This window comes from Cryptomeria japonica, chromosome 4, assembly GCF_030272615.1.
Source record: "Cryptomeria japonica chromosome 4, Sugi_1.0, whole genome shotgun sequence".
Taxonomy (NCBI): Eukaryota; Viridiplantae; Streptophyta; class Pinopsida; order Cupressales; family Cupressaceae; genus Cryptomeria; species Cryptomeria japonica.
In genome coordinates this window covers 391,088,161-391,114,068 of record NC_081408.1, presented here as the reverse complement: position 1 = coordinate 391,114,068, position 25,908 = coordinate 391,088,161, and the positions used below count along the sequence as shown (strand labels likewise).

The following is a 25,908-nucleotide window of genomic DNA, read 5'->3' as shown; positions in this document are numbered from 1 at the left end:
TAGATAAGAAGGCGGCAAGCCAGCCTCTTCCACTTATGCAGTGGGCCAAAGAACAACAATCCAAGTATATAGTTGTTAGTACTACTAATCAGCTTTACAATGCAAACGTGGATTACAAAATTACTAAAATCACTGTCCAAACTAGGCGGCAAGGCCAACCTCTTCCACTTATGCATTAGGACTAGGAGAGATCAAAGAAATTGCTGTTAGTACTACTACCAACATTACAATATGAATCATAGAAGATAAGAATGAAGAACCAACAACTGCAAACAATTACCAAGATCACTTTCTCTCCGCACAAGAGAACCCACACACCCAATAACCAACTCCACACAAGAAGACACTCCAAAACGGAAAATCTCTAAATCTGATATACTCCCAACACGCTGAAAACACATAGACCTGCAAGCTAAGAACTCACTAATTTACTCATAACTCTTTCCACACTCGTCAGAATCACCTCCAAACATATGCAAATGAGAGATACAATGATGGCGATATGGATGGAAATGAAAGACATCAACTAACAATGACCAAACCCATGGCACACAACCCAAAGCACTCCCAACATAAAGCGTTTACAGCAGAAAACTTCGACTTGCATGATAAAATTCAATACTCTAAGAAAACCAACGAAAACTTAAAAGATGAATCGCTCATGACATAGGAAATGAATGAGAAAATACCCAGAACAAACAAACACTCGAGTAGGAAGATATGACTGAATCACCTACAACCACTCCAAAAACCAGCAAACTGGAAACACACCCAACACACCAAAAACTGAAAATCTCCCAATCACTTCGATCAGCACAATCTATCTCTCTGGATGACAGATAGTCACAAATAATCAGCTAGGCACTATCTTTCAAGTACGAAACTGATGGTTGCTAGGAAGCTCTCAACTTTGAAGCTCAACTCTGGGACCAATTCGGCAGCACTTCGTTACAAATATTCATGGATGACAAAAATCAAGAGCCCAACAGTTTTATTTATAGACTTTGTGTGTCGAAATTCAAATTCACATTCCCTCCAAATGAATGCCAAACCCAAATGCACATTCACTTCACATTATTTTGAAATTACATTTGATTTCTCCTTTCTCCAAGTCAACCTTCTCATAGAAGCAAATATACTTTATAAAAATGACAATAAAATCATAATGTAGCATCCAAGGTAGATAAGTGAAATATTTTATAAAATTAACTTATTTCTCCATAAGGCGTCCATCTTGCCTTATTAATATTTCACTTTATAAAGTATTTTTCCTCAACAATAAATCGCCCAAGGAATAGAAATATTTTATTTGACAACAAATACATTATTCCCTCAAGTGGACGCCAACTTTAGCCAATGCTAAAATAACACTAAGTATAAACCCTTTTTAATGAGAATTTCCACCAAAGGCGTCCAACCATAAGTTATAAAATTAAACTGCATTTTGGCACCCCATTATGAAGGCAAAAGATTTCACCAAATAGACTTAGGATAAAAATATTATTTCCTCCTTTTTCCTAAGTCGTCCATCCATAAAATAATCAAATATTAAAACCTTATGCCTAAGGTATTAGTATATTAAAAATACCTTCTCCTTAAATACTGATTATTGCCAAATTGAGTCGAGAAGTGAAATGCTGGAAATCAGCAAAACTGAACTGAGTTGAAGCTCTGAACTGAACTGCTAAAAATAGTCATCTGAGTGAACACATGATCCTGTCAAAATAATATTGCTAGAAATAGCCACTGCGCTGAGTTGCAGAACCCCTGCCAAAAATAGCACTGCCAAAAATAGTACTTGCTATAAATAGCATACTGCTAAAAATAGTAAGTGTTTCCAAAGTGATTTTCCACATTCTGAGCAGCTGCCAAACTTACTAAAAATAGTAAGTTGCGAAAAGGTCCTCAGATTGGTTTGCATGTTATACCATCATAAAGCTCACAGAAAACCCAGAAAAACCCAGAGAACTCAACAACGTCCGCCTCCACTCACTAAAAATAGTAAGTCAAACAAACTCCATAACTTGCTATGCATGTACCCTCATTGCGAAGCTTTCTGAAAACCTCCTTTATTACTTTTGGGGCTTTTAACATGCGACCATGCTTTGTTTTGGATCAAGTGAGTTTTTAAATTGGACTTGTCAAGTTTGAAAAAGTTTACAAGGCAATATTGTTGAATAAATATGGCTTCTTTACTTGTCTCCTCTAGGAGGCTTCCCTTGTCTCTTCGGCACATTGAGTTCATAGTGCTAAGAACCATTGGTATGCTCTAGATGGAAATTGCTTTTTCCTCATTGGTTTTCTTGTGTCCATCTCTTTTGCCTGTAGGGAATGTTGATGTCCTCTCAAATGTAAGTGAATTACACTTTTAGGCAATTTGAGTTTTTGTAACACAAGAATTTGATCAATTGGACCTATAGGATAGGAAATGCTTCTGCAATGGATCTTGTTATGTTAAAGAATACCTATGCCAGTCATTGAAGCCTTAAAAAATGCAGAAACATCCTCCCAGAGGTAGGAAACCCTAATTTCTGCTTCCGACTAGCCTATGGGTCTCGGGAATAGGCTAACGGTGCCCAAAACAAACTAGAGCGGAAAAGGGGACATTATCTAAAACAGATACGTATCCGATATGGCCTGGATACACATGGGATACTATAGCCACACGTGCCCAAAAAGCCTTGATTTTTCAACCATGCCGAACACTATGTGATTTGATTTTTTTAAAATTTGACTTAAATCTTCCTAAATTTAATTTTAAAAAGCTTTATTCATGATAAAAAAAAAAATTGATATAAACAAAACCTACACCAAATGAGAAAGACAAAAGAAATGTTTTTCTATTTCAGCTGTCCATTTTTTTGGGTTATCTTTTGATGCAACTCTACTATTTTTGCATATTGTAAATTGTTAAATCAACTTATAGTTATTTATGTATCAATTATGTGTCTATATTTCTTTTAAAGTAATGAAAACCTCCTTTAATAACTTAGAAAATTGTGTTAATTATATGCGTATATGTTTTTTATGAATGATGTATCCAGCCGTATCCATGTTGGGGATCTTAAAAAATGGCTGTATCCATATTTGATACCTTATCCGTATTCCTATCCATATCCGTATCCTTCTCCATGCAACTTTGTTATAAACTAGAGGCTAAGCTATTGAATCACCTAAAATCCTAGACATTTCTAGGTACAATTTGTTTCAGAATTAGAAACAAGTTTGTTTCTCCTGTGGAGTTGGATATGCATTTTTTCACCTAGATTTGTTTGGAATTGTGCCTGAATGTACCTGGGTGATTCTAGGTGCATGGAGGTGATTTTGGGGCAATCCCAGGTGCATCAAGGTGATTCTGGTCTGTGCGATTGTTGTAAAAACACATTAGGGTTTTATTTATTTATTTTTGCATAAAACACAGCAATATTCACTACAAAAACATTCTCATGCTCATCTGAAGCTCGTTTTATGGTGTTTGTGTATACATCGGCAAGAACATTTGCTAGCTAAAGGAAAATCTTGTAATAAGCGGTGAGAAAGTGTGAGCATTGCAAATGCTGGGCTGTTTTGTTTTACACAGAGCCAGTTTTCTTATTTTTCTCTTGCTAAAAGACATTCATCAAAGGAGCTCAAATAGAAGAATGCTGTAAGGTTTAAATTCATTACTGATGGCTGGGAATATGTTCTTGAAAGCTTGGAGTGCATGCAAACTATACTGTATAAAGTTTATTTTAGCCGCTTTATCATACTTTAAATTCACAATAGTGGAGAGAAAAATCTTTTATAGTTTTAAACACTTCAATCAAGTAGGGTATTAATCTAGTTTAATTTAATTTCTGCTATTTATTCTCACGGGGCACTTTGTTTCCTTGTTATCTTAGGTGTATTCTGTGATGCATTACAGAGTAGTTAAGTGCAAAATAGAAAATTGAATAAATATGCTGAGTTTTGATGGAGTTTTATAATTTTCAGGGCATCACTTTGATCATAACTGTTCTCCAAATAGTGCGACTTCCAAATGTTAAGGTATGTGGATTTGGATCTCTGTTATTGAAAATGGGTAATATAGATCACTTTTTACCAAGGTTTTGTAGAAATCTGATTGGTTTTCTGAACTATATATTTGTTTATAATCACAAATAATTATCTACTTTATATTTTTGATTTCTTTTTCAGTGTTCAACATTCAATACCTTTCATTAATGTGTAATTAATTTTGGAATGAAAATAGCATTGCTGATACTTGAATTTTCTCCACAAGCTACAAGATCCTGGCCTTGTAGCATGGGACAGCCTATTGCCTGATTTTTCCATGTTCTCAAATTGAAACAGGGAAATCATTGATATAAAGCAGAAGCATTCTTATTTAGTCTGGAATGTAGGCAGTAACTAGAAACAGTCCAGCAGATATGGTTATTGAAAGGAAACCTTATACATAGTCTAAGTAATGTCTGCAATGGTGAAAAATAATGCAATTTCGAAAAATATCTGTTTGATCAATTCACACAGACTATGCACTGTTTTATAGTTCTGCTCCCTTGTGAACTTTGTAGAACAATGTTTGTACAAGAGGAATTGGTCCAAGATATTTGATCACATAACTTCGCATATTTATGAGGTTTCTTCTGACACTAATGCATGCCAGATATTACCAGTTTGTCTTAGTGTATCTATATGATTGATATATTCAATAACTTGGAACTTCTTTATGCAACAGAACTTTCCTTGTAATAATCTAGTTAACACAACCCAACTAAGTCAATTTCTTATTGATCAAATTATGAGCTTTCAAATGCCAAAACATGCATTGGCAACATGTGTTAGTTTCTGATGTGATGAATGAATGTGCCAGAAATGCTGTGATTGAAATTTCAGAAGGTTATCTAGCCATCATAAATATGTTTATAGCTCATTATTTAAAGTACCATCAACCAGGAAAGGGATGCCAAGATCGTTACAAGTGTCACGACCTTGTGAAAATCAAGAAATAATAAGGTAAAATAGAATAGGATCTGCCCTAATAAAGACAAAATGGGATAATGCCACTTGAAAATGCTTCCTTACTAATGCAGTCAAGGTTGGAGGGTCGAATTAATGAGTATCAAACCTTGCAGCCAAATGAAATGCCCAAACAGTAGACACAACTCACAGTGAGATAATGTCAATTAAGCAAAGAAATGACTTTTAATAATTCAAGAAATGAATTAAAGGAGCTTAATTAGGCATTAGCCTTTTGATTACACATAGATCTTGGAGATGTTAAAATTCTTGTCATTTGTTCAAATTCTCTCTTTTTTGCACTTCTTTTTGACTATTGTCAGATGATATTGGACTTTTCTTACATAGAAGATGTAAAAATGATCATGCGGCTGGAAGCAGGATACACCATCAAAGGTTAATGTGATAAGGATCAGTGGGTCCAAAATTAAATGATTTGATCTTTTTCTGGCCTTGGAATTGGGTGTTTTTTTCTTGTGTAGCATATATATTATCTGGCAATGTGTAGAATTACCATTTAAGTTTACTTTGAAGTTCAAATACTTAGCTCATTGTTCAAATAAGTAACCTCTATAGAATGAAGTCTTACAGTGATCGAGTTAGGCTATTTGAGATAAGAACATGAGTGAGGTGATCAGGATCACATGAAAATTTATTAGTATATGTAGGATGCTTTGTTAGATTTATGTTTCCAATTACAGACAAAGATTTTAACAATTTTCTGCTGCATAGCTGCTTGAATGTTGATTAGGTCTACAATGATAGATAGGAAACTAGACAAAAGTGCATTGAGTTGTGGTCCCACAAACTCGAGACACTCAACCAAACAATATCTAAAAAACTAGGAAATTCTCTGCAAACAAACACATGTTGAAAGAAAATATTCTTGGTTGATGCAAGGTTGCTCTCAAATCTTGGATGCTCCTGCATCACCTACTTTAGGGGAACAAGCGCAAAATAAGCCTCAAACTTTGCATAGGAATGTTCCTAAGATCATTTGCAACAAGATGAGACCATGACTCTCAATCTTGTGAAATCTAGAAGGCTGAAAGTATCATACATGAAACTTTTAATTGATAATTGTGGAAAACAAAATCCAGAAAATAGATAAACTCAAAACTAAGAATGAATTTGTGAAGAAGAAAACTTATAATGAATCCATGAAGAACAAGCAAAGATTTGAGTGTAATCAAGCATTTAGAAAGTTGTGAATAAAGGTAAACCATTTTATGATATGCAAGTGAATTTTAGAGTTAAAACCATTCCCCCCAAATTTTTGGAAGAACTTGGATGTGTTAGTGACAGTGGACATTACACTCCTTTCCCAAACAATACCTCCTTTATTTAAAGAAAATGCTGTTATCTCGAAAGGAAACTGCTCAAAATATCGTCCATGGAGGTGATGGAATAAAGAGTCTATTAGCTAAAGGAATGCACCTTGATCTACTGCTTCATGCGAGCTTTTCTAGGACTCAATACCCTTCGATACCCAGCACAAGAAAACTCAATGCCCATGGGGTTTGTGGATTTGTTAATAATGTCAAAGGGATCCTCTATTGTCATTTTATCTTCAGAATGTATAAAAGATTGCACATTTGAGGACTGTGGTTCCTCAAAAAAGTGGGCCTCTTTTTGAAATACTGGGCTGATGTTAAACCCAACTCAACATCCACTTAACACAGCTCTAGTTTGGTTAAGCCTTGCTCTTCTCCCTAGTGACTACTTGCAGTAATCCCTGATGGGAAAAAATGGTAACAGGGTGGGACAGCGAAGATCCATAGGCTTCATTAAAATATGGTATTTTTGTGTCTAACACCTTAGGGGAAATAGTTTTAATAGGTGACTTCAGTACAAGAACAGCTAACAATCTATCTCTCCAGTTGAACAGTGAAGGAAAAGGAGACAACAATCCTTTATGGTTGGAGGAAGGAGAAGGTCAACTTTGGGAAAGAGCATTGTAAGATGGTAATGGGAGTGTCACACACTTTAGGGCATAATTATTAGGACTTTGTAGCTTATATGGCATGGTTATTTGCAACGGCATGAAAGGTTGGGCAAATTCAGGCTGTATCACTTGCAAAACTTGCAATGGTCAAAATGTGGTGGACTACGTAATCTGTTCCTAGAGCATCATTCCTAGATTGTTGGAATTTGACATCAAGGACTGTCCTATTGAGATGAAATTTGATCATACACCCCTGCTTCTTAAGCTCAGCATAGTCACAAATGGCCAGCATGGCAAGAAGGCACACTACATGCAAAAAATACCTTCCCAAAGGTAAAATCCTCATGAATCAGGAAAATCAAGAACTTTTTAGTGTTGCCCTTGAGCGATATTTTCATGAAATAAAGAATAAAATAGGGGACAGGGTAGCCCATGGGGCTTGTGGTCATGTTTGCAGCAACTTGCTGATTCGTATAATCCAGAAGGCCTTAAGTGTTTGTAAAAGATCTCATTCTAAAAAAGGGGCAGCAAACACCTTTTCGACAAACCTGTGGTATGATGAGGAGTGTAAGGCTGCTAAGAAATCATTGAAAAAGAGCAAGGTGAGCAAAGAAAACAAGTATGAACAATTGGTACAACAAAAAAAAAAGGTATATAAACGCAAGAAGGAAAGAGCTAATTTCACTTGGAAAACACAATTCCAAGGGTTTTTGGAGGGAATTAAAGCAAAGGATAAAACAGATTTAAAATAATTCATAGACGCCCAATTCTCAGATTATGCAGGGCTCCTTTATGAGCGGGTCCAGCAGAAAGACTCCCCCCATAGTTAAGGCGTCAATGGAGCTCTTCTCGGTAGAAGGTATCTAACAAGGAATAAATAATTTAGCAAGTGGTAAAGCACATAACATAGATGGGCTATAGGCTGAATTTTTAAAATGGGGAGTTGAAATTCTTGCCCCACACATCACTAGAATATTCAATGATGTCACCCAACATGGCTTCCCAACAGAGTGGACGACTAGTGTTGTCATCCCTCTTTATGCAAGTGGAGATACCAATAACCCATCTAACTGCTGCACTATTATGGTTAATCCTCTTCTTGGCAAGCTATTTGGGAGCAGAATAGAGCATATAATCAGCAGATGGGCAGAAAAAGAGGGGAAAGGAGCGAAATGACAGGCTGGCTTTAGATCAAGACACTCTACCGTTGATCATTGCATCACCCTTAGACATTTAATTGAAAAAATATGGAACCCACAAGGTGAAGAAGCTTTTTGTTGCTTCGTTTATTTTAAAAAATCCTTTGATATGGTGCATAGAGAGAAATTGTGAAACAAAATGGAGGAATTGGGTATTCCAGATCAGTATAGAGCTACAATGTATAGAGCTAAAATTAGAAGGTGAGGGAATGTTTGAATGTTCGGCAGTGACATTGGGGTTAAATAGGGGTGTCTTCTATCGCCCACCCTGTTTGGTCTATACATTGACAAAAATTGGAAGAATGGTTAAGCAAAACATGAGGGGATATTTAGTTGGTAGGTTATGTGGTGAAGTTACTCTTATATGTTAATGATCTTATCCAAATTTAAAAAATGATCCTTGGGTAGAGAGATAATTTTGAGGGCCTTGGAACTCTTTTTCCAAGAGATTGGGATGCAAGTGAACACCACCAAGAAAGTCATAATTTTTTCACTAAAAAGGAAAGAGAAACAAGATACCTTTCTTTTTGAAGGTAGCCCATTGGAAATAGTGAAAGTGAAAGAATACAAATATTTCGGGATTGACTTTCACTACAAGCACAATTGGGAGACTTGTTGGGCAAATAGGATTTCTATAATTCAATCAATGCGCATACAATTGTTTTTCTAGAGCAATCTCTTTCAAGGTTACAAAGCACTCAATCATGGCTTTTTCTCTTTAGATTTGATAGACATTTTGGTTGTAGGTGATATCCGGGAGTTGCAAGGTCAACTATCAACTCCAACAATCATAGTTTTGGGACTCACACTTGGCACGGACTCCGCAAAAAACTCGGCTAGGACTTGGCTAAAAAAAGCTGTAGTTTTACAAAAAAAAAAGAAAAGAAATTAATGCTTTTAGAGAACATAAATGCCTGATTTGACTATCAATTTGTCATAATTCAAACATTACATGTCATATTATCTTTAAACACTTAATATGTGAAATTTCATAATTCATACTCAATAACTAGTGGGGGTTTGGGAGTGGAGACCTTAATGGGTTCGAGGGGCAGCATTGATAAGCTGCACAAGGCGTTAGATATGAGAAAAACCCAAAGATAGATGATTGAAAGTGGACGAATTTGGGCCAAAATATGAAGAAATGGATGATTTTGAGTTGCAAAAGACCTGTTTTGGACAAGAAAGTGCAAAAATAAGTGAAAAAAAACTAAAAACCCAAATTTTAAAGCTACTGGACGTCCTAGCCGGACATGAGAGTTGCATGTTAGGACTTGAAAGTCCAAGTCTGTAATGTCCCCACTTTGGAATATAATTTAATAATAAATAATAATAATAATATTAAAATAGAAAAGAATAAAAATATAATTAAGTTAATGAATGGTCAAAAGACATGGAAGGAAAAGTTGTGACTCCCTCAAACACGGGATATAAAAGGGAGAAGAGAACCTCATTTTGAGAAGGGGACAATTTGGAATCAGAAGTGCAAATCTGATTTAAAGAAGTGCAGATCTGATTGTGAAAGGTTGTGTCCCTTTCAAAGGGCAGAAGTAATGAAGAGTTGCACTCTTTCAAAGGGTGCTAATGGTGAAAGGGTGTGTCTCTTGCCAAAGGACATCCATAATGAGGAGGTGTGACCTCTCCCTCACATTGAGAGATATAAAGGAAAGGAATCAAAGCATCCAGTGACATGATCATCAATCAGATCAGATCAGAACTGTTATTAAGTTACAGGAATTGGCAGCCTCCTAGTAGGGGACATTATAGTGGTATTAGAGCAATGATCCTGCCATCCCGCAGTGTAAGCAATCTAAAGATGAATCAATGAATGAATCTAGTTAAGGAAAAATAATCTAACAATATGTGTATTCACATGTATGCTCCGTGTTTGCAGATATCCATGTGTATACTTTTTGTTTTCAAGTGTATGCTCCATGTTTGATTCATATCTGATGTGTTTCTTTTCTCCATGAGTGTCCATGATTACTATCAGCATATTTATTTAGGAACATTGTATTTGAGGTCATAGATGTGTTGTGCTTCTAATCATAAGTTCTTAACATTAAGTGATATCTATGATATTGTGCAAAACATTTAAGAAGTGATGTGAGACAAGGATGAGAGAAAACTTGTCCTAAAATTACATAATTATGAAATGTATGTGTAATTCATATTATCATTTGTATGAAGAATACACTATGATGCATATGTTGAGCGAATTGCCATGGTAGTAATATAAGGAAGTACAATAAGGGAGAACGGTGATGAGGTCCTCCTCTAGGTAACCCACCTCATGGGAATTGCCATGGTAGTAATATAAGGAAGTACAATAAGGGAGAACGGTAATGAGGTCCTCCTCTAGGTAACCCACCTCATGGTAGTTGACCGATGTGTAAGACGGAGTCCACCGTTCTTGGGACTTAGAGGGGAAGGACATTCAGGTTACCCTATTGTATCTTTCCAAACTCTTATCATAATTGATTATCAAGAAGGGGATACGGATGGAAGTGACGAAGGGGAACGGTGATAGGATACCTCACTAGGTAGCCCACCTCATGGTAGTTTGACCGATGGTCCCATGAGGCCAAGAGGGCTTTGGCTTTCACTCTGCTCTTGGGCCTAGGGTAGAGGGTCTCTTGGACACCTCATCATTCCTCTTACTCCCACTTTCTTATGATTGAGCTCCTATAGGGAGTATGACCAGACCTTGGTTAATTTAATTTATGCTTAATTATCTTTCTTTAGAGATTTATATTATTAGTTCCAATAGTTTCCTAACCTATCGTAGGATATCAATTAGGTATGCATCTTGTTCCATTTGTAGTTTTACATAAAATGGTGATTTAGGGCAAGAACTAGGGTTTTTATAAAAATAGTAGCAGCATGTTTATTCTATGAGTGTTTCGAAAGCCATTTCATATTGGGAATCATTTTGAACATTCCATGATCATTGCTTGAGGACAAGCAATCTTGAGTGGGGCGGACTGTAATGTCCCCACTTTGGAATAGAATTTAATAATAAATAATAATAATAATAATATTAAAATAGAAAAGAATAAAAATAAAATTTAAATTAAAATATAAAATAATATAATTAAATATAATTAAAATTTAATTAAGTTAATGAATGGTCAAAAGACACGAAAGGAAAAGTTGTGATTCCCTCAAACACGAGATATAAAAGGGAGAAGAGAACCTCATTTTGAGAAGGGGATAATTTGGAATCCGAAGTGCAAATCTGATTTAAATAAGAAGTGCAGATCTGATTGTGAAAGGTTGTGTCCCTTTCAAATAGCAGAAGTAATGAAGAGTTGCACTCTTTCAAAGGGTGCTAATGGTGAAAGGGTGTGTCTCTTGCCAAAGGGCATCCATAATGAGGAGGTGTGACCCCTCCCTCACATTGAGAGATATAAAGGAAAGGAATCAAAGCATCCAGTGACATGATCATCAATCAGATCAGATCAGAACAATTATTAAGTTACAGGAATTGGCAGTCTCTTGGTAGGGGACATTACAGAGTCTAGGAATTGCACGATCTTCTTGCTAGGATTCGGCCGAAACTCGCCAATACTTTCCAAGACTTGACGAGCGATTCCGTGACGAGTCAACCCGGCAGGCCTTAGGACTCGCGATCCCCGTTAGTCCTTGCCAAAAACTTGCTGAGTCCTCAAACATTGCTAACAACCATTTTCAAAGAGAAGAATGTATTCTAGGATTTTCTATTTTTGATGTAGCTGTTAATAGTCCATGCTATTTTTAGCATTCTCTATTTATAACTGGAGTCAAAAACATTTTTAGATCACCTGTTTTCAGATCTTTTGCCATGCGAGAGATGTGAGCATTTAAGTAATAGCTTGCAATAAATTCAATCCACAACTTAATTGGAGATTGCTTGGTTTTAGTTTTAATATTAGACGATATTTTTAGAGTAGAAATAGCAGATAACTCTTTATTTATTTTCATGCAATAATTTGTAAACAATATATATGTGTGTTTTTGCTCTTAGTTTTAGCAATCAATGGTAATTCTTACGTCTACATTTTGCTAGAATTCTATTCATCAGGTATTTTTAGAGTAGAAATAGCAGATAACTCTTTATTTATTTTCATGCAATAATTTGTAAACAATATATATGTGTGTTTTTGCTCTTAGTTTTAGCAATCAATGGTAATTCTTACGTCTACATTTTGCTAGAATTCTATTCATCAGGTATTGAATATTATTGTTATCCTGAATTTGTTATTCACTCGATGACATTTATTATTCCTATCTTGCTTATAATTGTTTGTTGAGATTTCTCTTTGTGTGTGCTAAGGGTTTAAATTACTTTTGCAAATTCGCAAGTTTTGTATTGCATGTGAGTTTGAAGTTATAAATCATCTATTTGTATTGAGATCTGCCTTTAATTTAACTGTAGTATTTGTGTTTCTATGTTGCATTATTCAACTTTGTGTGTACTTACTCTATTTAATCAAAGTTTTGAACTCAACAACAAAAGCATGTAATTGTAGGAATTGTTTGAAGTAAAAAAAAATGTTGGTTTAGTGTAGAAAGAGCATCTTAGTTTTTTGGCCATAGGCAAAATAAAAAAGATACGTATTTACAATATATTCAGCATGAATGTGAATCGTAAAAATTGTAAATTATAAGTATATATTTTTAAGTTTAAGGAACATCCCTAACTTGAATATTAGCTCACTTTTCAAAATTACAAAATCAGAACACAAACTCTAGCACATTCTTATCACTGAGATTTTAATGTGGGCAAGGTGAAAGCATACAGTTTCTATGCATAGATCTTGGCAACTAAACCATCCACTCTCTGTTACATTACCGATGCAAATATTAGAGAGGGACCTGGCAGTAATACCTTTTAGAATCCACTGAACAATATCAATGCAAAACTATCTGGCAGCTATTCCTTCCAGATTTACAACAGCACTGAAAATCATCAACAGTTATGATATTTCTGGTAGTCAACCAAACTAAAATTTACAGTAAAAAGTATTATTTCAATGATTTGAAATATTGAATTACAACTGCAGAAATGTCATTGAAATAATTACTAGAAAATAGCAATATTTTGTAGGATAAAAAATATAAACCATACCAAATATTTGCAGCATGATACAACTGCCTTTGAAGATGTACATCAGGCTGCATCATAATCTATCTAGCACTTTGAGAAGACTGCAAACTTACTTAGAGTCGTAGGGCAGCATCTTCAAAGTTCAAACATTCAAAGATATATTAGAAAGTCAAAACCACATCTTAAGTTGAAGTGCGCTTGTTTCTCATTGATATGGCAGCTGTTTTAACAAACAAACATTATAATATACCCACAAGATATGAATCGTTGCCTCTTAACTTGAAACCTGAGGAAGAGTGTGATGTAAAATACGACTCAATAGCGATATGTTGGCAAACCAACACAAGAAATATCTTAGTTTTGTCCCCTCCTTAATGTTATAGCTAATCAAACATTGGCAATTCCCTTGGTAATATGTAAAACAAACAAAGATATTATGAATCACACCCGTTAGTGATTGGTGCAGCAGCCAAAGCTGTTAGAATATTGCTGCAGGAACATTTAAATATTTCTTTCACCATATATAAGAATCGTCCTTTGTCAATGATGAATGAAACTCCATTCCTTAGCTGCAATCTGGTTATTAAATGGCACAACACTCTTAAGAAGTGGGAAGACTTAATAAATATTGGAGCAACCAACTTCAGAAATAAATTGCCACACTTTGCAAATGTGTATGATTCTTCAACAAACATTAAAATATTAATAATAAGATGCTGCAATTTTCTCTTTTAAAGGAATACAAACCCTTTAAACCCTTGAATATGTACAAGGTAAATCAAAACCAAATAATAGTATGGGTGGATAATAGCTATATAATACCAAATTGAAAATTTGGAAAATCCACAAAGCAACTGAAATTCAGAAATTCTTCAATCTTCGGTGCAAATTTTGAAATTGTCAATATGCCCTTCAAATAATCTTTTTGAGCATTTGCAATCCTTGTATCCTCAAATCCAATCTAGAAACCAAGAGGGTGTTTGTGCTCTAGCTAAAAGATGAACCCCAAGTGTTTGATCTTCAAGAAATGGCTTTTGGCAACAATACAATGGATGTTTCACTTCTATGCCCAACCCTCCTTTAGTAGATTCGTTGCAGGAAAATAATTGAATATTTTTTTCTTTTTCCCTTTTCCCTCCAAAACTTATTTGAGAAGTGTCTAGAAAGGCCTTTTATTAAAATATCACTTTTGGCCCCTTTTGCCTAACAACACTTTAATAGGTTCACTTTATAACATTACCTTGGACCTTTCTTTTTAAGATAATAACAACGAGTTGCCCTTTTTAATCAAATAAGGTCATTTAGATCATAGTTCGCAGACTTGGACTTGGAGAGTGCTCGGCAAGCCCAAAATTCTTTACTCAACAAAAACTAGCAAATACTTGGCAACTTAGAAAGTACTAAAAATTAAAATATCTTAAAAAAGCCTTTTTTTTTTGTTGTAAAATTCAATTACAAAGTGTATTAGATTAAAAATTGACATCTGAAAAGAGAATTCGCATGGTTTTATAGAAAAAAAAAAAGTGTGAAAAACACGTTTTAACTAGTTTTGTACCCACAGGCATTTTACCCATGTTTTTTCCCATTATAAAAACTTGCGAGTTAAACTTGTATAAACTTGTGGAGCAAAAAAAACAGGGAGTATTCCTTAACACGGGCGTACTCATAGTGTTTGCAAACTTTTTGGACAAATTAAAATATGATTTTAATTATTTCTTTAGCTTAATTAAAAAAATTGTACATGATATCTTCCCCTTCTAATTCAAAGAGCAATCTGACTGCACATTTGTTCTATTTTATTTCACACTGAAAGGTGCAAATTAAAGTACTAACACGAAGTAACTTTATTGCACTAGATGAATTGTATTAGAGACAATGTTTAAGAGAAAAATGGATGCTTGCAAAGGATTCAAACATCTCCTCCACAAATCAGTCCTCAATAGACATTGCAAAATATCAATAGACAGCAATGGACAGGGCCTAACCTCTGAGGATGAGATTGTAGCCCATGAAATGCAATACTTAAATAAAATTCTCACCTGAAACAACCCTGAACTCTAAAATTCTCACCTGAAACAACCCTGAACTCTGAGTTATTTCGCCAATTAGGTGCACAGGCTCAGATTAGATCCATGATTGGGAGGGTTGTCACAGGGATAATCAGTCAAAAGAAGGTCCAAACTGCCTGGTAGATGAGTTGCAGTCTGTATAGAAGAGGATTGAAGTATATAGAGTGATCACCTACCTCAGGTTAACCCAGGACTAATGCCAGACCTCTGCACCTGAGTTGAATTTACTGGATCGCTGCCTAGAGCTTTCATATCTAGAGGCTTCCACTGCTTTGGGGAGGCCATTTGTAAGCTTGTCATATGGTTCAACTCCATTGTATATCAATTTCTTGTAATTGTTATACATTAATGAGTTGAGTAACAGAAAATTATAATTGCTCCTTTCTGTTCACATCTGCTTTTCTGATTATTTATGTTTAAGGGTTTAATTGATGTTAGCAGTAGGTTTAGTTCCTTTTGATAAAATTATAATTTGAGAAAAAGATGGGAAATTTTTTTTTTTATGCAGGACAGCTTACAAAAGCAGCAAACAATAATCCATTCCTCCATTCTAGTTGAATGTAAAGTTATCCTCGCAGGTTGGGAAGTAGCTCTGTTGAGGAGGTTACTTGCTAAGTAGTAGATAATTAGAGGCAAAATGGCTTCTTTCAAATAGTCAAAGCAAAATTAAAATGGCAGAGTCTAGTTTTCATGGATGAACAAAAACCTATTGAGGAGCATTTTCATTATTTCCAACAGCTTACTGAGAGTGGAGAGTTAGTGTAGTAATCTTCTGGAACTTAAGAGCGGACAACCTCATATCTTAAGAAACCACTTCAACCATACAAGTTAATCAAATTTAATATAGGGATTATGTTGTTTCATGTACTGACTATTAAGGGTGCTGGCATGTTTTACTTGATTCTAACAATTAGTATACTTCATGGTTCATTTTTTGTAGTTTATAGTCAAGCTTATGCTATATTTTATTTTAAGCATCACTAGAAGTATTTTGTATTTTTGTTGCATACAGGTTTCTACAGTTCTTCTAAGTTGCGCTTTTTTATATGACATCTTTTGGGTGTTTGTCTCACCCAAACTATTCAGTGAAAGTGTGATGATTGTGGTAAGTTTACCTTGTTTTCAATACATGAGCAGATTTTCTTTCTATTGTAGTCCAAAACATGATCATATAAAATATATAGGAATAACTGTATTAGAGGGTCAAATCTGAATGTTATTTTTTGATATGTCAAAGGTTGCCCGTGGCGATAGAAGTGGGGAGGATGGCATTCCCATGCTACTAAAAATTCCTCGTTTGTATGATCCATGGGGTGGCTACAGTATAATTGGTTTTGGAGACATACTTTTACCAGGATTGCTGATAGCCTTTGCATTAAGGTACAAATATTTGCATTCGGCTTGAATTCAAATATATATGTAGAGATTTATGTGCTTTGATGTTCAGAAGAGTATGAGAAAAAGCTACATTCATGACCTCTTTTTGTGAAGTAGTTTATTTTCATATGCTAAATACCTTGCTTCTTAGTGACAGATATGTGTTCACTGAAATCTAATATGTCGACCTAGCAAAGAATAAGTTCCAACACCAAAAGTAACAAGAAACCTCAAGCTCCAAGAGCTAGATGCACAACAACGAAATATTCTAATTGGCTAAAGGGTTGGACAAAAATAAGTAAACCCTACTATGTTGGGAAAGACAATGGCATTAATAGAAACACAATATAACCATCTAAAGATGAGACATCACTAAGGTAGTTGAAACTGATAACAACAATGGTTGAAGATTAAAGATGGCAATAATGTGTCTTATGGTGTGGATAAGATGAAGAGTGAACATCCTCATCAACTAGTAAGATAGAACCACTATTAAATTTGATGATTTCATATGGGAATGGTTTTAGTTTTGCACTATTTTTATATTAGGTAAATTTGTGTTGGTATGTAAGCAAAATTGTGCCTCTTCCATAACAATATTTGTTTATGAATAGTCTAAGGCAGGTAAATTGATGCTTATCTTCAAGATTTGTTTTGTGTCTTTTTGTCATGGTGCTGGTGTTTATGTTGTATGGGTTTGCAATAGCTCTATTTTTAAATTTTTTATGGTTGTGATGAGGTTGTGTGTTGTTTTAGTCACTACGGAGTTTTGGTTTTTGCATGGTATGGCTTGTGTTGGGTGCATGAGAGTTGCTTTTATTCATAGGTTGTCTCTTAACCACAACCTAACAATGAAGATTTACTACACTAGCCTATCGCTCAACCCTTGGAAGGAGCTAAGAACATTACCAAGGACAACAACTCCTTGAGAACCTTTTATGAAGTTAGCTTTAATAAGTGTGGAATTAAAGCATAGAGAATCAATTGTTTGTTATTGTTTGTAATGATAGGCATAATTCTTACATACAAATTCAAACATTTGCCTTTATAAAGAAACGTGCACATTTGTTCATACAAGATTGACAATAATCAAGGAATCAACCATTGAATGAATTGGCATACATAGATTTCATCATGTGATACAACCATTCCTTCAATTAGTTTTCCATTTACTTATTGCATAACTCTTCTTACTTATAAATATCTTGTGCTTATTATTATGTTTACTCCTCTATTTGATAAAGAAAATTCTTGAGATAATAAAGAAATAACAATGCATACAAGATAGAGAAGTAAAATATATCTTAATGTTAAAGAAGTAGACCAGAGATGGTTGGCCAAGGATTAGACTTGATCATACCCTCTTTCTTGACAATATATAGTCTATTCAAAGAACTCGATTGTTGCCAAGAATAACACAACCTTTGATCAATTGACTATATAACTATGCGAAGTTTATAGACAATTAATACATAGTTGAGCAAACCATATTATTGAAACATAATAATAGGCATCGAATACCAGCTACATCATACCCCCTCGGAAGAGAATTTCAACTTCTAGACAATAAAAAGCAAATTTTGAGGCGGAACATACTGTACTCAAATTTTGAGAACAAATCATTTTTTTTTTCTGAAGTAAAGCCACACATGAGGTTGTACAGCATGCAACAAGAGTTGTACTATAGACCAAGAATTTCCAATCACCAGAGATTGTTTCAGCAATTAAAATCATGCAATATTGTCTCAACTCTTGAGGAAAACATAGTCAAAGTATACAATGCAAACCATATGACAGAATTTAAATGCAATAACTTGCAGATTTCATGTCATACGAGGTTAGAAATAGTTTGTACTGAAAGTGAAATGAGCTGTGCAACACTTTGCCTTGTCAACCTATACACATGGGTTATGAGTAGGTAGTTACTTGGCACACAAGAGTATCTTCATGTAATGTCCTAACCCAATCTGGACATATAATTTTTTCTGCCTTTTTGATTTGTGTTTGTTTTGATATGTTTTTTTTTCTCTGATTTTTCTGATTTTTTATGGTTTTTGCTTGGGTTTTGAGATGAAATGAAACAAACAAATGAAAGTAATACTGAAATGAATAGAACAGCAAGTACACACATTTAATAGATTAATTTATGTATTTATTGAAGTAAACTTTGCTATTTACATATCATAATGTTCAGGTACAGGTCTGATTACAAATCTGAGATAGCCAATTTAACACGATGAGCCTGATATTTCACCAAGGAAGGCTTTCCCTGTGTCTGATCTGCATTAACAGATTTATATCAAGTCTGATCTGCTCTTTTGTCCTCCAAACTGTCATGTCCCAGCTGGGGTTTTATTGCTTGGTTTCCAAATAAAGTACGGCTGGCTGGTAATTGTCAAGGGTGCTGATAAATAGTGCTAATAGTGACTTAGATCTGCTCCTACAGTCAGCTATAACAAATAATCTCTATCCCTTTCACTGCTACAACCCTAATTATGAGTCTTCTTGATTTTCCTGAATATAATTGAAATTCTAACAGTTGGGGGGTCTTCCACTCCTGTGGGTATTCCAAATTGAAGGGGTTTTCGTTCCTAAAACTTCTGAATCTGACCCTGAATTTCCAGAGCTTTGATATCCAACTTCTTCGTAAAAATTATGTCAAAAATGTTCAAATGGAGGCTCCCAATGTGACTTTATCCTTCTCAAACCGTAATCGAACTTTTCAGGGTTGCATAATGATTTAATAAATCGAATTTTATTGAAACATTATAATTTATTGTAAAATCTCCCTTCTTCCTCCTTGTATGTACCTCTTCATGGGCTTTCATTACATATTCTATCTCTCCCCTTTTTTAAAAACATCGTCCTTACAAGGGAGGTGTGCCATGGGGGCTCTTTTTTAATTTATTAGATATTATAAAGTAATTTAATAAATAAGACTTTATTTTATGCAATCAAAATATTAAAGCAAACTGTTTAATAATTTTACTTATTCCAAAACCATCATTGGACCACCCCAACTAGAAATTGATGACACACATGGTCCCCATGTGATGCCCATAATTAGCAGGCCATCTTCCAATCTCCCTCTAAAAAATAGGAGCTCTCCTAAAAAATACGACATTGTCGCTGATCATTAAAAAGGCTCACAAAACCCCTTGCAAGGCTCCACAAGTTCTAGGTGGTCACCAGGTGAACTGCCAGTCCCTTCCTAAAAAATAGGAACCCTCTTAAAAAATAGGAGATTGGCTTTGAGCCTCTAAAATGCCTCACAAACCTCCCCAAAGGACACAAGACCCCTGAATGGGCTCCCTATCCACTGTATTAGCCTATGGGAACCTTGCTGATAGGTTAACCTTGCTAAAAACTCTGACACTAAGAAAGGCACAAAAATGGGGACATTATACTTTGCTTGACCCAAAAGTGTTTTGGGTTTGATTTCAGATTTAGGTGAGGTAAACTCCAATAATTTTGCACACTACAAGGTTTGTAAGCTATCATAGTGCAAAAGTGTGGGGTAGTGATACTTATGTAATAATTACTTGTTTGCATCTAAGGTCTTGAAGCTAGTAGTGCCTTACTAAGCAATGTGTGGGGAGATGTGATAGAGCGAACTTGTTGACTTTGCACAACTCAAGATTTGGCAGATTGGAGTTGGTTGAAAAGTTTTTCAAGGATTTTAGTTCTACCCAAGAGTGGATATGACACTTGGCCTTCACTTTTGCCTTTGGGTTATGGACAATCTCACACCATTTGAATGACTCCACCAATTTGCACCCCCAATATATTTGACAAAGGAAATAGAGTTAACTCCTTGGTTGATCTCCGTGACTAACCACAAATGTCACTAACACAAGGGAAAAGACCTAAAGCTTTTGTACAAGAGAGAAACACCTTGTGCCATCTTCCAAACACTTGTTAAATCCTCAACAAGTAATTTATCTATCACATGATGTTCGTGAGGTGTCTGTGATGTTGCACGCCGATTCAAACAACTTGACACGATTAGCTGCTTTTACGACTTTGGATACTAACGTCAGACCCCCAACATTGTCACATAAAAGCATAACAATGAGAATTCTACCTTGTAAAGTTTAGGCAATGGAGTTGTGCAATTACATGCACCCCTTATGGACAATAGATATAAGAAAGATTATTACAAACGTAAGTTCAAAATAATCCATAATAGACATATATTCAAATTAATTTACTTTCATTCATCAAACCTTCATTACTCATTTCATTCTTTCAAATGTGTTGCTTCAAATAAGGCAGCACTGATCCCAAGCAATCATCCTCCATGCTTAGATTTATTAATACCTTTGCCTTCAACAATTCCTTACACACATAGAACTTCTTCACTATTAGGAAAGCATCAATATCAATGAATTCATCACATTAGTTAGTTTACAAAATAATTCATCTACATAGCCACAATAATGCAAAGAGTCCTAGAGTAATCTATGGGGTCTATCCACCTTTTTCTAGTTATCAAAAATTGAAGATCATTTGCATATATGCTCAAACCTTTTCCTTACATTGTGTTGAACAATATATTTGAACTTAAAATCCTTCCCAAAGGCGCGAAAGCTAAAAGATCATCAGCCAAAATATCATGTCGAGCATCTTAGAATGAGTTTCACCGAAAGAATAGTTTCATCGAAGTAAAACACAAAGTTAAGATGTCTTCGGCAAAATATCTCTTTCGGTAAATTAAGGAAGCCACTCATCAATATCCCAGTTTCATCGAAAAGTGAAACGCCAACAAAAGGTGAAGTCGAGGAAATGAAATTGCCGAGGAAGCTTAAAAAGCATTCATCGAAAAGCAAATCTTATCGATAACAATATGTCGATAAAAGCAGAGGGATTTCATCGATAAAAGGAGGACATCGATGAAAAGAAGATTTCGGAGGGCTCGCGTGAACTTTCACCGAAGTATAAAACTCATCGAAATATGATTTCGATGAGACTCACGAATAACTCATCGAAAAAGACTTCATCGAGGAGAGGATGATTTCGAGGAGACTAGAAGATGGTTTTTCGACAAGGACCATTCACCGATGAGTTGATATCGAGGAAAATGAACTTTCGATGAAAGATTAAAGCATTCAACCGAAGACAGGGGTTTCATCGAAATCTCGATTCACAATCTTTTCAGCTGAACAGTACTTCCCGCGAAGGAATTAAAAAGCTCAAGTTGAGGATGTCACATTTGCAATTAAGTTTAAACATTTGAGTAGCCGTTATAAACACAGAGACATTAACTATTGCACAAGTTGCCCACACAGTTACAGCTGAATTGATCGAATTTTCGTAAGAACCAGACTTTGGTGCAGAAGACGGAAAGTTACAAGGAGTTAGCTGAAGTTCGTAAACAACAGTCAGAAGAGCTCGACAATTCTCCAAAGTAAGTGTGATATCTCTCATTGATTGAAATTATAGAACCATCTTCTTCTTCTAAAAAGAGTAGGAAAGGAAAGGAATTGAACCCTGAAGAGAAACCTAAACGACAGAAAAAGGAGGGTAGAGCCTTAGCTCAGGATCTCTTAGACCAGTGCCCGACATCCAGTGTGAGGTCCAAAAAAAATCAAAAGTGAAGAGGAAGGGTTGGAAGATAGATTTGAACATTTAGGAGACATATGGACTGAAATCAGAGGACATGAGTTGTTCTTATTTGGTTACAAGAGAAGGGATGCTCCTGAGCCCATGAGTAACCTGTGGAAGAAAAATTTGGGGAAATTGGCAGTTCCGAATGTATTTGTGGATGTCGAATTAATGAAAGCTCTAGTAGATTGTTATGATCCAAAAACCAAAACCATATGTGACTAGCGAGGGAATCCTATGGTGGTAATTAACAAACAGACCATTGATATGGTGTTTGATTTAGACTGGGATGTAGAAGAGAAAATTGACATACAGAAGCTGTCGCAAGAGTTCTTCAATTTAGAGGACATCTATAGGAAATGGAGACTACCCATTCACCGGCCAAAAGTGGGAAAGTCCTTAGTTCCTTTCAGTAAAGATGACAAGGTGCCTTTTGATGTCAACCAATTCCATTCGTATTTCAAGTATACATACTATGCTGCAGCCCAAGTATTAGGCTTAGAAGCTCATCCTCTCATGGATATTGGGGTTATGGTTCTCTGTGCTGATCTACAGTCAAAAGACCCTAGGCCGTTTGACTATGCCACTTATGTTGCAGAAGCCCTAAATCATGGGTTGGAGAAGTTAAAAGGAGACCTTGTAAATGTTCATTTCTCATTGTATTCCTTATTAATGCACATTATTCTTTATTGTGGACAAGAAGTCAATTTCTGGTTAGACGATTTTAGCATCAGAGCTTATGATAAAAATGGTTTGAAGAAACCAGTCCAGTTGTGGGTTTCTGCATGGGATCAAAGATTTATAAACAACAAGTATTGGCACTTTCAGGAATATTTTGTAAAACCACTCAGTGCAGCCTTTGGACAACATAGAAATTATGCTTTGTCTCCTGAAATCAAAAGATTCCTCAGACCAAAAGACTTCTCTCCAGAGTCTCAGATTGATCACAACTGGGGTGATTGGTATTGCCACCCTAATCATACAGAAATCAGGGTTTTCGGGTATGAAGGAAAGCCATACATGCTTCCAATTACAGTGCCAAACAGGGTGGCTAGTCTAGAGATTATAAGACAACTGTCTGCTATCAGTGCCAAACATCCCACAGATTTTGGTAAACAATCTATTGTGCTAGGGTTACTGGTGTTTTCTGATTTCATTGTTAAAAGTTCTAAAAGTTATCATTTACTTCAAAATAAGTTAGAGTATTATGGCATGACTCTGGGTGATCCTAGAGAGAACTTTGATCCTGAGGGATATATAAAAGCTGCAAGGGCATCACAGAAGTTAAAGGCTGGAATACATGTGGCTCAAATGCCGGACGATTTAATCAGAAACCTTGAAAGGGAAGAGGCCAAGGTTTTGAGAGAAAGAAGTGAGATGAGTTGGGAAGCCTTTAAGTGGAAAAGAGCAAGGGGGATGGTGGATGGAGACCTACTTGGAAACCTCCAAGATCCTTTGGAGATAGCCAAAAAACTACTTCAGCATGAGGTAGAGATTATGCATAGAGTACCCCCACAGTTCCTCCATTTTGTCAACACTGGAAGAGATAGTAAGCCATTGGCTCACATGTCACCAAAATCAACTACTAGTAGCATCCCTGCTGACTCCCCTAGAGAAGATTATCCACCTAGTTTTGAAGCAGAGGTAGATGTGGAAACTGGTGATTTTAATATTAGGGATATAGTTGATATAAGGATGACAGAGCATGAAGACTTTGTTGCGGATGATGGATTCGCTTCCTCGAGAGAATTCCTTTCATTCTTATACCAGTACAAGGGGGCTCATGTGAAACGAAGTATGGCTGGGAGATCAGAAGAAGAACAGATGAGAAGGCTCCAAGATGAGATAGATGCTCTCATGAAAGATATGACCCCTGAGAAGGGGAGGAAAATATTAAAGGAGGCTGGAGTTATCATATTTTCAGGTTGGGATATAAATTCAGCACTTCTGTTTGATGGATTCTTGAAGAAGCAAGACACAAATCAACAGGTATTGCCTCAAGAGATAGATAAATTGTTCATGGGCTCGGGGTATGATCTTGATCAAAAAGCTCTCCTACAATGGGCACTATATCCAAGAGGAAAAAGACCAATTATTGTGGATGTTGAAGAAACCTTTGGACACCTTATGGTCCATCAGGTAGGAAAGATTGACCCTAGGGTCACTGCAAAATTAAACTTGGATGTAGCCAAATTAAATCTGGATCAGACAGAGTTTTTGGTCAGGGAAAACATTACCTATAAGGGTTTATATGAAAGAACTAAAGAGGAGAATCAGAGGCTACAAACAAGGATATTGCAATTTGAGACACGGACTCCTTTAAATGAATATGCTGCATATCCCACAGGACGAAGCTTGGATGATGTTTCTGATGTTCTATATTGGAAATATCAAGCAGAGAAGGCTGCCAAACAGGTGAGTAATATTCAACAGAAGATGGATAAAATGGTTAATGATATCATTGAACACAGGTTCAATACCATGCTCATCCATGTTGAACATTATTGGAGGGTGTACACTGGAACCATAAAGGCATTAAGAGAGCATGAAAGGTTAAAAGCACGATTGCATGAAGTGATAAACAGTGTTGATGTGATGACGCTAGAGGAGAAAACAGAAGGGACTTCGTATATGGAAAATCATGTTAAATTCGAAGATGTGCTAAAAGGAGATCTTAAAGAATTAGATGATGGGAACCCTATTGGAATGCCCTCGATTTATAAAGAGGGAGAATTAATATCTATGGATGAATGGCGGAATGAACTTCTAGGCGTTAAGGATCGGGCTCTGTCAAGATTGGATCGAAGCAAAGACATGGCCCCTACTGTCAACCAGATGATATTCGAATACCTTTCACAGGGAGAAGAATTAAAGAAACAGAGCATCAAGATCAAGACTTTTAAAGAAGATGATTACATTCATCATTTAGGGATGCCTAATCTCTTTTTACTTAAGTTTGTTAAGAATGTTCAAATTGACAGTTAGTATTTCGAAAAGACATGTCTTTTCATAAATAGCATTTGCTCTCATATATATATGAGAAAGGTTTCTTGTAATTGGATCAATAGAACATGATAGAAAGAATACAGTGATATATGATAGCTTGTAAGTTTCCTGTTGCACAAATTTTGGCGGATACATAATATAATCAGTTGTCTTTTCTTTGCATATGTGCTGTGGATTATTTCATTCGTTGTTGGCAATTGCTTGTGATATTATCTAAAGAAGATAAGGTTATTCATGTTCTTTGAGTGAAATCTATGTTGTATGTTATAAGGTTGAAATAAAAGTTCTGCTTGTGAATTATAATTGTTCTTTGCAGTGCTTACTTGGATGGCCCCTTAAAGGTAGGGTTAAATTCATTCAAGCAACTTATGATATAGGCATTCAATTGATCTCATAAGAAATAGTAACTGACAGATCCATAAAAGTGTTGGGTTTAAAAACTGTCTCACAAGTTCACACAATAAGTCCTAAGGCAATATAAAGACTCTGTAGCCCAGACAGCAAAGAAGGCACTGGCCATTTGTAAATTACAACTTACCACCATATTCATCATATTTTATTTTACAATAGGAGTAATTGAGTAGGAAGCATAGAGTAATTTGGCAATAGTGTATACGTATA

General features: G+C 35.6%; 1 protein-coding gene across 1 annotated transcript in view; it reads left to right on the top strand.

Moving 5' to 3' along the window:
- LOC131074659 (signal peptide peptidase-like 2) overlaps nt 1-25,908 on the top strand; it is a 148,453-nt gene that overhangs the window by 85,355 nt on the left and 37,190 nt on the right. The window contains exons 9-11 of the mRNA XM_058011323.2: nt 3,973-4,026; nt 16,313-16,405; nt 16,538-16,680. Of these exons, the coding sequence (XP_057867306.2) occupies nt 3,973-4,026; nt 16,313-16,405; nt 16,538-16,680 (290 nt within the window). The remainder of the gene's footprint in view (nt 1-3,972; nt 4,027-16,312; nt 16,406-16,537; nt 16,681-25,908) is intronic.